Source organism: Rhizopus delemar, genomic scaffold, assembly GCF_000149305.1.
Source record: "Rhizopus delemar RA 99-880 supercont3.2 genomic scaffold, whole genome shotgun sequence".
NCBI lineage: Eukaryota > Fungi > Mucoromycota > Mucoromycetes > Mucorales > Rhizopodaceae > Rhizopus > Rhizopus delemar.
The window spans coordinates 2,640,832-2,658,000 of record NW_027137828.1 but is presented as its reverse complement, the minus strand read 5'-3'; the positions used below and the strand labels follow the sequence as shown (position 1 = coordinate 2,658,000).

Below are 17,169 nucleotides of genomic sequence, written 5' to 3'. Positions count from 1 at the left end.
GCATAGGTACTGACTTCAATTAGAATGATGTATCATTAATATGGAAGAATTGCATGACATATAATAGATCAGATACCTCTTATTATAAGCTAGCACAGCGCTTAAAAAGAGTATCTGTGGGCTTAATAGCAAAAGCTAGAGAGGCATATGAGGCACTGGACACCGATAGACAAACTGGCTTCTTGAATGTTCAAATTGATTCAAAAATATTTGCCTTTGGAGATGATGAATCGCATAGCCATGTGTGCGTTGAACGTAACCAAAATTTAGATGATTTAGCTAAAGAAAATAAACCTAATACAATTGAAAACGAGAAAGATCAGCAACTGGAAGAAGAAAAGGAGGATGATGAACAAAGTGCACCTGATAATGAGCCATTAACTCCTCCTCCACTAAAACCTACAGTTCATACAAAAACTAAACTACCAATCAAGCGTAAGGCTACAACTAAAAGTACAGATGGGCCCCCAAAGAAACGCAAAGCTTTTATCAATCTTGTACAAGATTTGCCAGACAAATTCAAAATATCAAACACTCCTCGGTTTTCTATGGAGCGTCGTTTAACAAGAAGTAAAACAGAAGAAAGTAAACGCTCACTGCGATCAAGGTCTATGCCAAGAGTTACATTAGAGAAAAAAGGAAAGAATTTGAATACTTTGCGGCGAAAACCTGTGGTAGAAACAAAACGAACAAAAAATCAGAGATCATCAGGCATTGGACTTAATGAGCAAAACAAATCTGATATTCTTATGGATAAGAAAAAGTCACAAACTATATCATTTAAATTGCAATATAGAGACAAAGAAATTGTTTGGGCCCGAGTACCAGGGTATCCTTCACATCCAGCAGAAGTGAGTCTTTTGTAAATTATTGCTTAAAGACATGTATTAAAATGTTTTTTATTAGATTGTTGAAGAAAAAAAACACAAGAATATTCCAGATAATGTGTTGGTATTAAAGTCAAACCCGTCTTATAAAAATAAAATACTCGTCAAATTTTTTGCTGTGAGTGAATTGCATACATGGTAAAGTATAATCATTCAACATCTAATAAAAAGAGGTTTTTAATTTGATTCTTTTTATTAGGGGATGGATAAACAAGCCAGACATTGAACCACTTGGAAACGAAGACATAGATATAAAAATGCTGTGGAAAGCAAAAAAGACAAAAAAGCATAATCGGATAAACGAAGTAAAGAGAGGCTATGAACACGCTTGTAAATTAAAGCACATTGATCCATCACCTTTCTTATTAACAGTTTTTCCAAACAAATGAATAAATAATAGATTTTTAACAATCAGATGCGGTCCCATTATTTTTTTTTTTTTTTTTTTTTTTTTTTTTTTGCTTGCTTTGAAGACTACCCATGCTTAGAAAACTATTTGCACAACAAACCATTCTAAAGAGATCTTATACTACAGCGCCTCAGTCTTTTCAAGTTTTTGATCGATATGCGAAGCGCTTGCAAAAAGATAGAGCTGCTTCTAATGCTGAGGAAAGCAGAACTGTAGATTACCTCAAAGACGAGATCGCTGCTAGAGTTGCTGATAGATTTTTAGTAAAAAAAAAGAAAAAAAAATATTAGAAAAAAGAGGAAGAAGAGTAAAAAGCTAAATGCACATTTGAAATAGGACATCAAAAGAGATCTCGATACAGTAGTAGATCTTGGTTCTGGTTGTGGTCACATAGCAAAGCATGTTACAAAAGACATGATGAAAAAGTTGATTATGTGCGATATGTCAGGTAAATTGTATGAAATTGTAAACATTCAGGCAGCATATTCATATTTTTATTGTTGCGAATATAGAAAAGGCATTATACAGAGATCAGGACGTTAAATATGAAGGTATATTGAATAAAAGAGAAAATTAACAGATCTCTAAAAAACTGTAGTATCCGTCGAAAGATTGCAGGTAGACGAAGAGGCTTTACCTTTTCCAGAAAATTCAATAGAGGCAGTTGTGAGCAGCTTATCACTAAATTGGGTAAATGATTTACCTGGCTCACTGATTCAAATCAAAAATTCACTCAAGCCTGATGGTGTGTTTCTTGGTGCCATGTTCGGAGGAGACACATTATTTGAGCTAAGAACATCACTTCAGCTGGCTGAAATGGAAAGAGAAAGCGGTGTATCTCCTCGCGTATCACCGATGGCAGGTAAGCTTCAATATGTAACAGTTCCATTTTCATAAATGATACAAATCTTTCTTTTCTCTACTATTTATAGATTCTAGTGATATGTCTAGGCTTTTAACTCGTGCTGGATTCTCTTTACCAACAGTCGATGTAGATGAAATTCAAGTCAATTATCCTAGTATGTTTGAATTGATAGAGGATTTAAAAGCCATGGGTGAAAGTAACGCAGTGCTTACGAGGTACCCAAAGCATTATTTTAATGCCATATTTATTAATTTATTGTATACATTTAGACGGCCCTTTTTAAAGAGGGATACGCTTCTTGCTGCTGCATCAATCTATAAAGGTAGAGAGGCTATATACATTATACTCAAAGTGAGAATTAAATTTTTCTTTTCTAATAGAGTTACATGGCAACTCTGATGGTTCAATTCCGGCAACTTTCCAAATTATTTATCTGGTAATAAGAAATAAAAGGGACGAAGTGCACAAATTTGTACTTACCAAATTATTCTAGATCGGATGGAAACCTTCTGAAAATACACCTTTGGCGAAAAAACGCGGATCGGCAGATGCGTCATTAAAGGATGTTTTGTAGACAACGGAGTGACACCTTTGATCTGTGCTATGATGAAAAAAGTTACAATTAAAATCATTCTTTATTTATCTGTCAAACCAAATCTGATATGTAATTGATTAAAAAAGATCTGTTTAATGTTTTTTTTTGTAAATGCTTGCTTCATTTAGCAAAGATATGCTTTCTTTAATTTCATTTTAAGTAATCAAAAAATGACGATCATCTATATCAATTGGTGATATGCCTGCCAATTTTGATAGTTACTAGCCGTTATAAAGTAAAAGAATATGTGGAGAATGTAACATATACTGGTTATTTGAACAAAATAAGTTATGATAGCTATTCCTCTACTTTTTGTTTATTCCATCTAAATTTGTAGACTGGGCAACATGAAGCCTTTTATCATTCCTTTTTTTGTTTACATTTGCTGTTATACAGCAAAGGCAGCCTTTGTTAATAAGAGTGACTACACGGAAATCCAACGATTTTTATCAACCATGTTTGTTAACGAACCTCCCCCAGCACTTTTCCCCAGCATTTCACACCCGTATCCGCCTATTTATGCAGACCTTGAATCTGATCAAGTTGTTCCAACAAACTCATGGCTTAGTAACTTATTTTATCCAAGTGTCCAAAACTTAGCACCCACTACACCTGATCCTTACATATTAAGACTTTTGGATGACTTTGGTGGAAGTCCTGGCTTATCTATTTCTCAGCCTTCAACAAAAGTAATAAAAGAAAAGTGAAATAGTTAAGAAAGATATTAACAGCGATTACATTTATTGTAGGTCGTAGGTAGATACCAAACTACGAACAATGTACCTGAAACACCCGCAGGTTATATTATAAATGGTGTCGTTGTTGATCTTCGAATTACTTCAGCAGAATGGAAAGATCACCAACCAGTACCTACAATTACTAGCTGGGATTTATTTGGAGCAAATTTGAAATTAGCTGCCTCCAATGGATGTATACAATTCCCAATTGCTAGAGGAATGCCCTTTGTTACTGCTATTTATGAAAATTTAACCCCACAATTTTTTACACAACACGCAATCTTAAAAATTAATGGTAAAGATGCACAAAACGATGATACGTTTACAGGAAGAAAGTTCAAATTATCATTCAATGACAACCCCACAAGCACCTTCCTTATCTATGCTTTAGGCAAAGAGCCCTTAAGTTTGAAAAAGGTTGGACATAATAACCTTATTGCAAATGGCATATACAATGGCCTTATTCAAGTAGCGAAATTACCAAGCGAAGAAGGTGAGGGTGTTTTAGATGCTAGTACAGGCATATGGGCCACTGGTGGTGATCTGAACTTAGACTTGGAAACGTAAAATAAAAGTAATATAACATGAGAATAGGTAAACTGACATGTATTCCAATTCTTTAGAAATACATATAAAATACAATGGAAGACTGAAGGCAATCACTCCAAAAAGTTGTTGACATATGCATATCCTCATCATATGAAATCATTTGTTCGAAATGGTGATATAAAAAGAACCAACTTAAGATTATTGTCATCTACAAAGGGACGCATGCATGCAGTGGTTGGTAACACTTGGACTCTTGCAGAGAAAGACCTGAGCACCATTGAGTGGCTCCCTCCTAATCCATCTCCGGAGAAAACTACCCGAAATGAAATAATGGAAGCTATAGTATCAGATGTTCAAATGAATTACACAAAGGAAACAATGAAAGGAGACAACTATTTTTCTGGAAAAGGATTACAGAAACTCGCTATGTTGGCCTTAATGTTAAATAAGCCAGAGATGACTTTTTTAAGAGATAAAGAGTTAGCGCAAGAGGCCTTAAACAAGATTAAAATGGCAATGATACCCTATATAGAGAATAAACAGCAAGATTCTTTCAAATATGATAGGGTTTATAAAGGTATTGTGGCTAAAGGAGGATTACCAAAGGAAATGGGTGGTACTGGTGATCGGAATGCAGCATTTGGTCATTCATACTACAATGATCATCACTATCATCAAGGTTACCTTATTGTTACAGGTAAAGAAATAATAGTGCTTAAACACACAGCTGATTCCATGCTTCTATTAGCTGCCATTATTCATTATCTAGATCCCTTATGGAGAGCCATACAAATCAAAGAGTGGACCGAAACTCTAATTCGAGATGTCAATTGCCCACTGAAAGACGATCCTTATTTTGCTCAATTCAGAAATTGGGACTGGTTCGCTGGACATAGCTGGGCCGGGGGTATAAAAGTCGGTGGAGCACTGGATGGCCGTGATCAAGAATCTGTTCCAGAGGTGAGCAAATAGTAGCAAGAAAATGAAAAAAAAAAAAAACTGAAGCCATTACCTCCTTTCGTGTAGTCAGTGAATTTCTACTGGGGCACAAAGCTTTGGGGACTTGCAACAAAAAATGATGAACTAGTCAAATTGGCGAACTTGCAACTAGCAGTTACGAAACGAACAGCCTATGAGTATTTTTGGATGCTTGATGGAAATAAAAACAGACCTGCAGAGATGGTGAAGAATAAAGTAGCTGGGATTTACTTTGAACAAAAAGTTGATTATGTAAGAACTTTAAAAAGAGGCGGTGACACTATTTAATAACCCTTTTTTAATTGTTGCAAGACTACATACTTTGGCAGATACCTAGAATACATTCACGGCATTCAACAACTTCCAATGACACCCATGCTCGGATACTATATAAGAACACCTGAATTTGTAGGCTTTATGATTGTGTGAATATATTTGGTATTAATACATTGAGTACAGGTAAATCAAGAGTGGGAACAAAAGCTTAAGGACATTGCACCTACTGTAAACAATCCATGGGCTGGCGTCCTTTATCTTAACTACGCAATGGTGAATCCTGCAGAAACATATCCTATATTAAGAAGTGTCGATATAGATGATGGACAAACAAGATCGTACTCTCTTTACCTTACAGCAACACATCCTGAATTTTATAGAAGATGTAAGAATAAGCAAAAGAGGCTACATGACTAAAATGAATTTTATAAAATAGCTATTTCAAAGTATCTTGCAGAAAAGACAGGAAAAATATCGTCGAGAAAACAAGCCATTTAGATTGTGCTATTTATTTATTTTTTTAATTTATCTTAATTCATGATACCATCCTTTCTACATTACATGAAATAACTTATTATTTTTCAATAAACAGGTTGAAATATTTTTACTGCTAAAACTCTGTTATAATTAATATTAAAAAAAAGTTATAGTACTTGAGTAACCAATACTGATGCAAAACATCCTTTGCTTCTTCATGCAAGTATTCACTCAATAGCAAGAGCTCATGATTTCAAAAATGGCTGAACCCACCAAACACAACAAAAAAAACCATCCTATATTCAACCAATAGTTTATTTTCGTCACTTTAATTTTTTTTTTTTTTTTCATTTGCATAAATTACAGAAAAACATTTCCCACTCTTTTTTTTTTAAAAAAATATCCCAACAATAATGAATCGACCGAGAAGAAATTCGGAAGCAGAACACCATGCACTTTATAAACGGACAAGTATTTCAAGAAAACCTGAAGAGCTTGTTGAAAGAAGAATGGCGCATGCTGAAACTTTGAGAAAAAAGCATAGAGAGCAACTTATTACTGCAAAGCGTTTTCGTAATTTGACAAGACATGAAGAGTATGAAAGTGCTGGTGAAGAAGAACCAGAGTCAGAGAAGAGAAATGAACATGACGGTATATGAGATCTAACTTTTTTTTTATGCTCTAACAAAGAAGAATGACAGACGATATTAGTCCATATTACAGACTGTCTACTAGACAAGTGGAATCACTTGCTAATGACTTGAAGAGTTATGATATGCGTACTCGAATCCAAGCAGCAGGTTACATTAGTAAATTTGTATTGGAGCCTGCTGAATCTTTGATCAAGTACATATCAGAAGGTGACTGTATTCAGGTGTTAACAGTAAGATAGAGAAGTTCCTCTTTATAATCTTTGTTATGAAAATTAAAAGAGGTTCGAAATTAGCAAATGATGACTGGACCAAACATTGAAGAGCAAATAGAAGCAGCCCAGACAATTTCAAGTAAGAATTAAAAGAAGAAGAAAAAAAAAGAGATTTCTTATCAAAAGCGTATACCAGATATTGCAGCTGGGCCCTATGAACTTTGGAAAAAGTCTATCTTTGCTGTGCCTTATCTTATTGCTCTTTTAGGCTCTGACAATATGGTATATATTTAGACTTTACAAAAAATGTAAGCTGATTTTTTGTGCTGCTGCATTAGAATCTTCGAGAAATTGCTGCTGGTGCTTTAGGCAATATAGCAGCGGAAGATTTGGGCGACATGAACGATGAAGATGACAAAACGAGAGCTATTATTCGTAATAATGGAGCAATCAAGCCTCTTACACGTATGCTTGATAGTGGAGACGTCCCTTTGATCCAGTCTGCATGCTTTGCGTTAGCCAATTTAGCACGAGGAGAAGAGAAAGAACTCGAAGATTTCCTGAATGTTGGGTTGATTGATAAGCTCGTGAATCATTTGACCAATGATAATGATACAATTGTAGAAGTATGTTGGACAATCAGTTATTTGACAGCCGGCAGCGAAAAGTGTAGACAAGAAGCATTAGCAAAGGGCATCGCTGAACCTTTAGTGAAAGCATTGGTATCCTTGTCTGAACAAGGACCCGTCGTTCTACCTGCATTGCGTTCTTTAGGAAATTTGTGTGGAAAGGAAGACAACTTGAGGATTTTAGTAGAGCAACCTTACTTCTTGCCAACTGTCTTAAAACTTGTTAACTCTGAGGAGAGGTAAAATAGAAGTTTCAAAGGTGATAAACTCCAATTTATGCTTATCTATTTATCTTAAAAACAAAAGAATTGTAAAGAAAGAAGCACTTTGGGTCTTGTCAAATATCACGTCTTCGTAACAAAAAAAAAAGACTTATTTTATAGCTAATAAGCTTATTATTATTATTATTATTTTCATGTAGAGATAACACAATGATTATCGAGCAAGTACAAGGATTGAATGCAAATGAAGTATTATCAGAAGTGATGACTAAAGGCGCCTTTGATATTCGAAAAGGAGTAAAAAGTTTATGGGACATGTAAACATGCAAACTCAATTAAATTTACATAGGCTGCTTATTGTATTATGAATATTGCCAATCATGGTCCAGAATACTTGGATAGACTTTGTAGTAAACGAATATTGACTGCATTCTTGGATCTTTTGAGATCTCAAGAAGCGGATATGATTAGGCTGGCATTGGGTTATATCGAATTGTTATTAACACAATCACCAAAAGTAAACTAAAGCATAAAAATCCTGTACAATATAACTAAAACATGTTTTTAGGGTAAGGAGGTGATTGATAATACTTCTGAATGTATGGAAGCGCTCGCCACTGTTACACCTGCACCGGATCCAGAGCTTTTTGCATTTGCTAATAAGCTTGTTGATGAATATTTTGGAGAATCCCCTGAAATGAGTTGAAAATAAAGGCACATTTATTCTTTAAAGTTACGTTCACATTTGCGCACCCATCTTCTTCTTCGTGTCACATATTGCTCTGAATGTGTGTGCTTATTATTTCTTGGATTTTCCCAATTATTGTCTGTGTATACCCATCCTCCATTCTCAAGTGTAACAATAACTTCTAGAAAAAATAATAAGTGATAAAATAGAGATAAACACAACAAGTACCAAGATTAAGTTTTTCATCTATCCAAGGACCAACTCCATCCAATCTCCAGTTGTCCTCTACCCAATGATATCCTTTGGGCGCGGGAAATTCTTCTTTGGGGCCATATTCGACTGTTCCTGAATAGTTTGTCCATAACCCACGCTCATCAGGAAGCATCTGTTAAACAATGGTAAGCAAAAAGAGTAAATTTACATCTCTCTTTTTTTACGTGGGGAACAAAACCACTACCAGACCACCAACGCTGATTCTCATAAAGTGACATTTCTTGGATATTGGCTTGATCATTCAAATTTTTTTCTAGTTGCAAGTACCATTGGAGAATGCTATTGAATTGAGACTGTCCCACATCTGTCAACTTGGGCATGAGCTCCTTCAGCAGATATTTTGTAAATCTAGTATTCAGTAAAAAGGCGCACATGCCGCTCACCAAGAAGATGATATTTAAAGGAATGAGCCAAATAGTGAAACAGAGAATAAAAAAAGACACCAAAGTTGCTTGAAATATATGCATTGTTTTGCCTTCTGAAGACCAATCAACGTGATGAGCATTAGAGGCTACTAGATCATAAAGATCGCTCATTTCTCCCATCATGTTTTGCAAGTTTTGCATATTACGGAGATATTCTGGTGAGGATTCATCAAAGGCAGGAAATAATGTGGCTGTAAAGTGTTCAAATCTCTTGCTACTACCACTACTGGATACTTGCTGTTGTTGTTGACGTCTTTTATTATATCCAGTAATAAGTATATTTATAAAGATAATGTGTGGTATCAGTAATAATAACTTTGGATAGAGACCTATTATGAATATGTGAATTTAATTATGTATTAATGATTTTCTAAAAAAAAGAAAAATGGTTACATAGCAAACAATAAATAAATAATGCAGCGAGGGTATCAGTAGGTTTATCCCAACTTAATAACAATATCACATTATCTCTGAAGGTAAACATTGGCCCACATCTTGAAACGAACCTGGAAAAGTTCTTTGCTGTATTTTGTGGATTAAGAGGTGGTAAATTAGCTAAATATTCATTAGTAGGTTGTGTATTATCTGATGCATTGATGGCTGCAGAAACAAGTATATTTTGAAATTCTTCTGAGCCTGCGATATTTTTAAGTTTAGAAAGTGAATCCTTTTCCTGAAGAGAGCGAAGGGACTTGGTAGCTGGTGAATCTAAAGCCGATTTAATTGGTGGTTTGGTTGTTTCTTCTTCTACTGTTGCTGTTGTTGCTGTTGTATTTTGTTGCTTTTTACAAGTAATAGCTTTTTTTTGACATTGAAAGTGACAGACGATACCACAGTCTATACAACGACTACCCTGCTTCACCAGACCCCACAATAGACCTTGGCACTCATCACAATAAGTTGGTCTAGAAAAAGTATTTACTTCAAATGAATGTGAAGACATTAGAATAAAAAAAGAAAGAAAAATTAAGGATTTTTTTTCCCTTTTATTAGATTACAGCTGCACGTGAAAGTGTTGACTTAAATTTTTTTTAAAGAGGCATATTTCACAGAGTTATTATTGATCCAAGTCAAAATAAAATAATGAATATGAGCAACAAACATTTTTATTCAAACAAAGGTTTTCCATATTCTACTAAGTATTTCGCATTAACTTCGTTTTCCTTGGCCAAGTCAAGCACAAGTTCTCTGATGTGATCTCTACACCAATGACGCAAATTGGCACAGTCTTCCAATGGCTTTCGTGTTGATCGACTAAGGTTGAGAATAGCAACGAATATACGCCAAGAAGCAATAGCCTGCTTCAACATGTCATAATTTTTATCAATCAAAGCCATGTGATACCAAGCGAATAAAGGTAATAATAATAATACGCATAGTAGACTAATCAGCCTGTATCCAGTCAACTTCCAGAGCATAAATATGAGTGAACCGTAAACTGGAAATGCTAAAATGACTGAAAATATGAGTTTGTCTTGTGCAACTGATTCTGTGTAAGGTTCATAGGAATCAACTAATCTTCCTAATAGATAAAATGGTGAATTGATGATTATTCCAGGTAAGAAAAGGGGTATCTGAATGAGTAAAGATATCCAAGTTGATATTAATCTTAAACTTGCTTTGGTTACTGTTATTTGTTGATTTTCATACATGCTGATATCCATTGCATTCAATCCAAGTTGTTCCAATTGATTATTAAAAAGTAACAATCTCTTCTTCAATTCCATACGTTCTTTTCGATACAAACATTTTTCATCATTCAACGCTTCGGGATGAAACAGTGCAATAAAGCTACCATGAAATAAAAATAAATAAAAATCGTACAAATTTCTTTATGTATTTCACCTTTGAGATACATGAACGTAATCTTCAAGTCTAACTCCTCGAGAATCACCAAATAATATAAATCTGGCTTGTTTAGCCGCATTTGTTACATCCCAATCTGGACTATTTATAGTACTACGTTCAACACCTTTTGCAATACGATCTGTCAATTTCTTTACCGTTGTCTTTGGATCATCATTAAACTCTTCAAGATCACGGAAAGTTTGTTCAATAGGCTCACCGTATTCAACTACAACTTCACTTCTCCATTTGTTTTTTGTGCTGTATGTTATTCCCACAGGTATGATTGAGATACTGTCATGTTGTCGATCTTCTTTAGAAGCAAGTTGTCCGAGATATTCAAACGCGGCCCATGAGATACCATCCTTGAAAGGTAAATGGTTGGGCGCAGTATATGACGTTCCCTCTGGAAACAAAGCAACTACTGCACCTTGATCAAGTGATTGTAACGTGTGTTCAAATAACTTGGCATTACTGTGAGTTTTTGTGTCGACAGGTAGTACACCAGCTGCTTCTAATACTTTACCAACAAGCGGTATATGAAAGAATCGAGCTAAAGCCCAAAAGTGGCAAGGTCTCGAATGCGGAAATGTGGCGATAAGTACAATAGGATCCAGCACCATGTTAGAATGGTTGGCTGCAACCAATAAAGGTCCTTCTGCAGATATGGGTGCTTTACAAGTCACTTTTATTTTGCGAAAATAAGCCCATAAAGCAAGCCTTGAAAGATATTGTAGTGTAATGTATGTTTTTCCTTCCCCTTGTCTTTCAAAGGAAGGCATATATGTTATTACAAGTATATAAAAAAAGTGAAATGGAATAAAAGGCTCATTTTAAAAATTTTATTGCAAGCTGAGTGCTAAATATCATGTGATTTAGAACTATTATAGACTTCAATTATCGCGTTGTAGAGCTGTAATCGCACATATTCCAACATGCTTGTAGTAATCCGTATGTCAGCCTGCCATAACTGAATATAAATCTAGCATTGTGATTTAAATAGGCATGATTTTCTTTAATGATTTTATTTTGCTTGGAAATCCCTGGTTTGAATTGGATAACAGGCTGCTTTACCCTTTATTCCTAATAGACAGAAAAACACTCTTGGTTTCACCAAAAATATGAAACATTTAAATTTGATGAGCATTTAGTAGCAGTATACTACCAATTATAAACACACTCAGTTTTTTTTTCTTTTTTATTAAAAGTCTGTGTTCATCCCTTAAAAAGCAGAAACAAAGAGATAAAGTCGGATCGTTTTTGATTTATAAGCTATAGCTGTAACTGATATTGTTATTAATCTATGCAGTGCTTGAGCTTTGCTTAAACAGCTTAAGCAGTAATATGTCCACAAGAAAGATATGATACTATAGCTAATTTGACAGTAATTTATGGATAAATTGTTTGTATCTTTCACAGTAATTAACGGCAACTGGCTTTTTTTACAATACGAATGAATACGGAATCTTTCACGATAATTATTTAAGAAATAAAAGGAAAAAGACATTGTCTATGGATGGTAAACATGTCTTTTCAGAGCGGTAATTTCCCTAAGATTAATATTTATTACACATTTTAGATTCGCTGCCAAAAAAGAAAAATGTCTATATTCACATCCACGCGTTTTGCCGATATTACGCGATCATATGAAAGTGGAATTAAAAGGATGGGTATTACCCAAGAAGGAAGAAAATAAGACAACAGAAAGCTTTATATGTCACTTCATGTAGCATTATCTCCTTGTTTAGCTACTTGTCTTTGAGATACCACCATGGATGCAATAAACACGAAAAATAGTTTACATGTCTATAACCATAAAATACAGTGGTACGTTATTTTTCTTGAGTTATTGGACATGGCTACAACGATAAGAAATAATCTAAGGAAATAAAAAAAAAAACAAAGACGCGCATGTTAGTTAACTTCAAAACGCATTTTTTTTAAGCTTTGTTATGAAACACAAGAACAAGTATTCCTGCAGAGAAATAATGGTAGAAAGTATGTCTTTAAGAGATTGTGTGTGGTCTTACTGAAGTTTTCAAATGATATATAATGCTTTTTTTTTTCTTTTGAAAACTGGACTACATAGAATATACTTTTAAGGAACGCGTGGAATTTCAATCATTTAATATCTTTTGCTCAATTAAACAAAGAAAAAGCTAGAAGAATGAGTTCACCTAAAGTAAACTTGGTTTATATTTATATTAGGTTTGTGCATAAAAGGCTTTTGTGTATGCAAAAAACAAAAAAGAAGATTAATCTATCATCATACCATCAATCCCTTCACGGCCTTCATATATTGCAGTATTCTTCATTTCAAATACTTCATCGCCATCATCACTTTCATCCTCATCATCATCATCTGCTCCATAGCAGCTGTCATCAACATCACTTTCATCGGTGCTCTCAATATCACTATCACTTATGATCTCCTCATCAAAAACTTTCAACCCATCTTCTTCATCTGATATACTATCAAACTCTTCTGGTCTATTGGTTGGTAAATGCTCCATCAAGATTGTTTGAAGTCTAATGGCAATATCTGTATGATGACCTTTCCGTGCACGAATTATTTTCATAAGCCGGCATAATTCGTTTTTATCCAATTCATTTCCACAGCTATATTCATTATTAGCCATGTTCTGAAAAAGAAATGAATACTATTTACTATTTAACAAAAGCAAAAGCTGTTTGATACCAAATATAAGGTAACCGACTTATATCATTTCCTGCGCGTATGAAGTAATGTGCTAAAGGATGATAAAATGTACGAGGCAACCGTTTCTTTCTTTCTAAAGCAACTAATAAAAATAGAGTAGTTGGTATGCTGAACGGTAAAGTCATCAGTGACCAAACTATCGGGACAGGCCTCAATTTTGTGTGAAGCGCTATGACACAAGCAAGAACAGATGCCTCCATTGCTGTGCACTCGCTTGATTGACACAAAGGCAAGAGACAACCCATGGTAAATGCCCTTGAATTGAGCAAGACAATGTGCAATGCCAAAAATATCGGATATTCTAAATGATAATCGTTATTTTTAGCAATTCGTTTTCTTGCATACGGGAGCAGTACATAGCGAATGAAGCTATATTAAATTTATCAATGCTTTTTGGAAATAAACAAAACATAAAGCTCCTACTTTTGCAAATGTGTTGTATGAAAAGTTACGAACAATTTTGATGCTTCATACATAGCTTGAGGTGTCCAGGATTGAGGATCAGTCAATAAAATGATCTCATCCCAGTTCTTCAGCATAGGAATGATTTTAAAGGCTCGAGGAAGCTTTCCTGATTTATATTTCGATAAAAATGCGCCAAGTCTATATGCTATAGAATCAAAAACATTACTTTTGCTATCATTTTTCTTACCTTTTATACATCTCTGCCACTTTGGGATTGGAAGCTAATATCGGTACATCTTCTATTCCTAAAAGGAAGTACTATGCTATTTAATACGTAGAGTTTCTTTTTTTCTAAACAAAGTAGTTTAACCATTCTGTAACATTTCGCATTTCTTAAGCTCCAACGCTTGTACTAGTTCTATCAAGGGTGTGGTTTTCATTCTCGGCCAAGCCTTGTGCATTTCTACATCTTCCTCTTTGAGCAAAACCTTAAATAGAGCCTTATCTTTACTGTCTTCATCAAATATAAATTCTAATATATCATATGTAACAGCCTGACTAGTTGTGCTGAGCTTTTTAGCTTCATTGACTAATATGTCTTCACTATATTTAAAGAGTTATTGTCACAAAATCTTTAGCTTTTTCAGTTTTTTCTGACCTGTCCATTTCTTGTTGTTGCCTCCATTGTTTAAGTCTCTCAGCCTGATCTTTCTCGATCTGATTAATGGCTTCTTTTGTATCTTGATCAGCACCTGCCTTTTTGAAAATATTAAAATGATTGCGATCTGGTTTTTTTTTTTTTTTTTTTTTTTTTTTTTTTTTTTTGAGATCTTACTTCTATTTCGTCTACCTCAATAAATGAACTGAATCGATCAAACTTGAGTTTTCTTGTTTTTGAATGACTATTTTCAAGATGAATGTAAGGTACAGCAAAGCCATTAGTAAAGCTATGAGGTCTATCAGTGTTATATTTTCCCATAATTCATTGACAGAAAAAAAAAGAGAAAGGGGTTAAAATACTGGAAAAAGGAATTTAATGAAAGTCTTTGTTTGACGAGAAATCTCTTCCATTACATTTCACTCAGCTGCGAAATAATTAAGTTTGAGCATAGGCGAATAATTCTTATTTATCAATCATATATGACAAGCGTCTTGTTTAGCATACAAGGTAAGTATGATTTTATTGATAAAGTTGACCGCAGTAAATTTCAAAGAAAAAAAAATTAATTTGACAACCCAAACTTCATAATAAAGCGTAGGCAAAAAGACAACATTTCATTTCATATTTATACTCACATACCGGAAGAAATTTTATACATAGGGCATATCGAGATAGATCTACATGTTATTAGCCCATATGTCCATTGCACTTCAGGTACAATAGTAGCCGGTTCGAATTGCAATCGGGAATGAGGCCAGACTGTATAAATAATCAGCACTCAGTCAATAGGTTTATTTTATGAATAATTGTTTAAATAAACCCTAATAAATGCAGTATTAATTTTCTATTGCTGCTTTAACTTTCCTTTTTTTTTTTGTAAGCAAAAGGCAGGAATCCAATCAAACCATATAAACTTTATAGTAAATACATTTACTTGTAAAACCAATGGTTCATTAGCATATAACAATTTTCTTTCTTACTTTATTTACAATAAAATACAGGTCTACCATGATGAACTACTTAAAAGGCCTTCCTTTCTTTCAATTTCTAATTCTTCTGCTTTTTGTATATATTGCTCCAAATGCGTGGAAAGTTTATACCCATAATCTTTCATATCATCTAGAGCTATATTGAGCCTTGAATCATTTGAGGCAGCCAGTTTTTTAACAAGTTTGTAATAACTTCCACGATATGGCACCATACCTAAATGTTTCATTTCTTCCAAATACTTAAACGCGTCTTCGTAATCATCTTGAGTACACATTAAAACAACCATTTTGTTCAATGAGGATACTGTTTTCTTGACTCCTTTGGAAAGCATGTCTTTGTAAATTTCTTCACCTAGAGTGACATCCTTAGAATGGATACAAGCATCCAATGCAGCGTCCAATGTTTCATTATTTGGTTTTAAGCCAAATTCATCTATTTGGCCCAATAAAGATATAGCCTCTTCGTTTTTTCCGCTACTAGCTAGCACATGGATCACCAGATTGAATGCTGCAATATCCAGTTTTTCACTGTTTGTACTTGCAATATGGTGCAGTGCATCCTTTGCTTTTTCAATAGCATTCTTGTCATGTACAAATATTGAAACTATAGGCGCAACTGTCTTTTTATTGGGTATAATGCCTACTGCCCGCATGACATTAAACAGTTCAAAGGTACCTATGATGTTTCCTGTCGATGCAAATGTCTCAAGTAACAATTGAAAGTGGCATTCTCTATATGGATATCCTTGTCTACCAATATATTCTATAACAGAGCTTGACAATTGCGGGTCTGCGCTCTTTCCTGCTGTATTTAATACGTGAAGGCACACCCCTTCATCTGGCTTGAACTTTTTGTGAATGACTGCTTCTTCCCAGATTGTTTTAACAATGTCATACTGCTCATAATAAGAAACTATATTTAGAAAACAGCTCTATGCTTCTCCGCTGTTAGGTTACCTCGTTATGGTATGCAGAAGATCGTAAAACTTGCAAAAACAAAAATTCGTCATGCCAAGGAAAATCACTTAATTGTTTTGCAGAACAGAGTAATTCATAGGCTGTGCGAGGTTGCTGCAAAAGGACAGCCAAGTGAATGATCCCCATATAACTAAGTGTACTTGGTTCTATCCCTTGTTTTTTCATATGTTCTATTGTATCTAATGCCCTTTCTAATTCCATATTCTCACGCATACAAGTAAGCATATAATGATATGTCTTTGTCGTTTTTGGGTATCCATAATATTCCATGTGAAGTAATAGTTCGGCTTGCAATGTCGAATTACCAAACCTTGCAGCAAGCTATCAGTCAGAAAATTAGTAAAAAAAAAAAAAAGATTTGACTTTAGTCCTGTCAACGCCTTCTTCCTTACTTGTAATGCTTTATCAAAAAAGGTTCGTGCAGGTTTTATATCTTTTGCCTTCATTTGTTTGAGAAGCAGCTTTATCTTGTCACACTTGCCCGCTTTTGAATAGGCACTTAGTAGGTGCTCATAAGTTTTCATGTCAAATGGTGTGTTGGAATTATTAAGTTGTTGAGCTAGTCTCAGCACATGTTGAAGGGTAGTTCCTGGTCCTAGTTTTCTAGCAGCAGAATCTTCTAAGACTCTTGCCATTTTACCATTAATCTCTGTTAAAAAGCTGATGTTGTTAGAAGTATATGATCTGATAACAAATGA

At 34.5% G+C, this 17,169-nt stretch overlaps 7 protein-coding genes across 7 annotated transcripts; 3 read left to right on the top strand and 4 right to left on the bottom strand.

Annotated features, from left to right (window-relative positions):
• Window positions 1-1,367: 1,367 nt before the first annotated feature.
• RO3G_03265 (uncharacterized protein) lies at window positions 1,368-2,735 on the top strand (the record flags this gene model as incomplete). Its single annotated transcript, XM_067657856.1, has 6 exons — window positions 1,368-1,559; window positions 1,633-1,744; window positions 1,895-2,158; window positions 2,229-2,357; window positions 2,542-2,597; window positions 2,655-2,735. 6 exons carry the CDS (start codon window positions 1,368-1,370, stop codon window positions 2,733-2,735), a joined length of 834 nt encoding a protein of 277 aa, XP_067513957.1.
• A 476-nt stretch (window positions 2,736-3,211) lies between these two features.
• Window positions 3,212-5,014, top strand: RO3G_03264 (uncharacterized protein; the record flags this gene model as incomplete). Its single annotated transcript, XM_067657855.1, has 4 exons — window positions 3,212-3,445; window positions 3,506-4,056; window positions 4,117-4,739; window positions 4,791-5,014. The coding sequence occupies 4 exons, from the start codon at window positions 3,212-3,214 to the stop codon at window positions 5,012-5,014; spliced, it is 1,632 nt and encodes a 543-aa protein (XP_067513956.1).
• Window positions 5,015-6,186: 1,172 nt separating this feature from the next.
• RO3G_03263 (uncharacterized protein) lies at window positions 6,187-8,194 on the top strand (the record flags this gene model as incomplete). Its single annotated transcript, XM_067657854.1, has 7 exons — window positions 6,187-6,368; window positions 6,497-6,656; window positions 6,825-6,920; window positions 6,977-7,506; window positions 7,689-7,785; window positions 7,838-8,005; window positions 8,057-8,194. 7 exons carry the CDS (start codon window positions 6,187-6,189, stop codon window positions 8,192-8,194), a joined length of 1,371 nt encoding a protein of 456 aa, XP_067513955.1.
• A 356-nt stretch (window positions 8,195-8,550) lies between these two features.
• Window positions 8,551-9,358, bottom strand: RO3G_03262 (uncharacterized protein; the record flags this gene model as incomplete). The annotated part of the gene is made up of 2 exons (XM_067657853.1): window positions 8,551-9,203; window positions 9,268-9,358. 2 exons carry the CDS (start codon window positions 9,356-9,358, stop codon window positions 8,551-8,553), a joined length of 744 nt encoding a protein of 247 aa, XP_067513954.1.
• A 622-nt stretch (window positions 9,359-9,980) lies between these two features.
• Window positions 9,981-11,501, bottom strand: RO3G_03261 (uncharacterized protein; the record flags this gene model as incomplete). Its single annotated transcript, XM_067657852.1, has 2 exons — window positions 9,981-10,665; window positions 10,720-11,501. The coding sequence occupies 2 exons, from the start codon at window positions 11,499-11,501 to the stop codon at window positions 9,981-9,983; spliced, it is 1,467 nt and encodes a 488-aa protein (XP_067513953.1).
• Window positions 11,502-12,974: 1,473 nt separating this feature from the next.
• RO3G_03260 (uncharacterized protein) lies at window positions 12,975-14,822 on the bottom strand (the record flags this gene model as incomplete). The annotated part of the gene is made up of 7 exons (XM_067657851.1): window positions 12,975-13,338; window positions 13,388-13,807; window positions 13,913-14,041; window positions 14,091-14,161; window positions 14,257-14,446; window positions 14,502-14,599; window positions 14,679-14,822. The coding sequence occupies 7 exons, from the start codon at window positions 14,820-14,822 to the stop codon at window positions 12,975-12,977; spliced, it is 1,416 nt and encodes a 471-aa protein (XP_067513952.1).
• A 1,619-nt stretch (window positions 14,823-16,441) lies between these two features.
• On the bottom strand, window positions 16,442-17,106 carry RO3G_03259 (uncharacterized protein; the record flags this gene model as incomplete). Its single annotated transcript, XM_067657850.1, has 2 exons — window positions 16,442-16,792; window positions 16,864-17,106. 2 exons carry the CDS (start codon window positions 17,104-17,106, stop codon window positions 16,442-16,444), a joined length of 594 nt encoding a protein of 197 aa, XP_067513951.1.
• Between the last annotated feature and the right edge of the window lie 63 nt (window positions 17,107-17,169).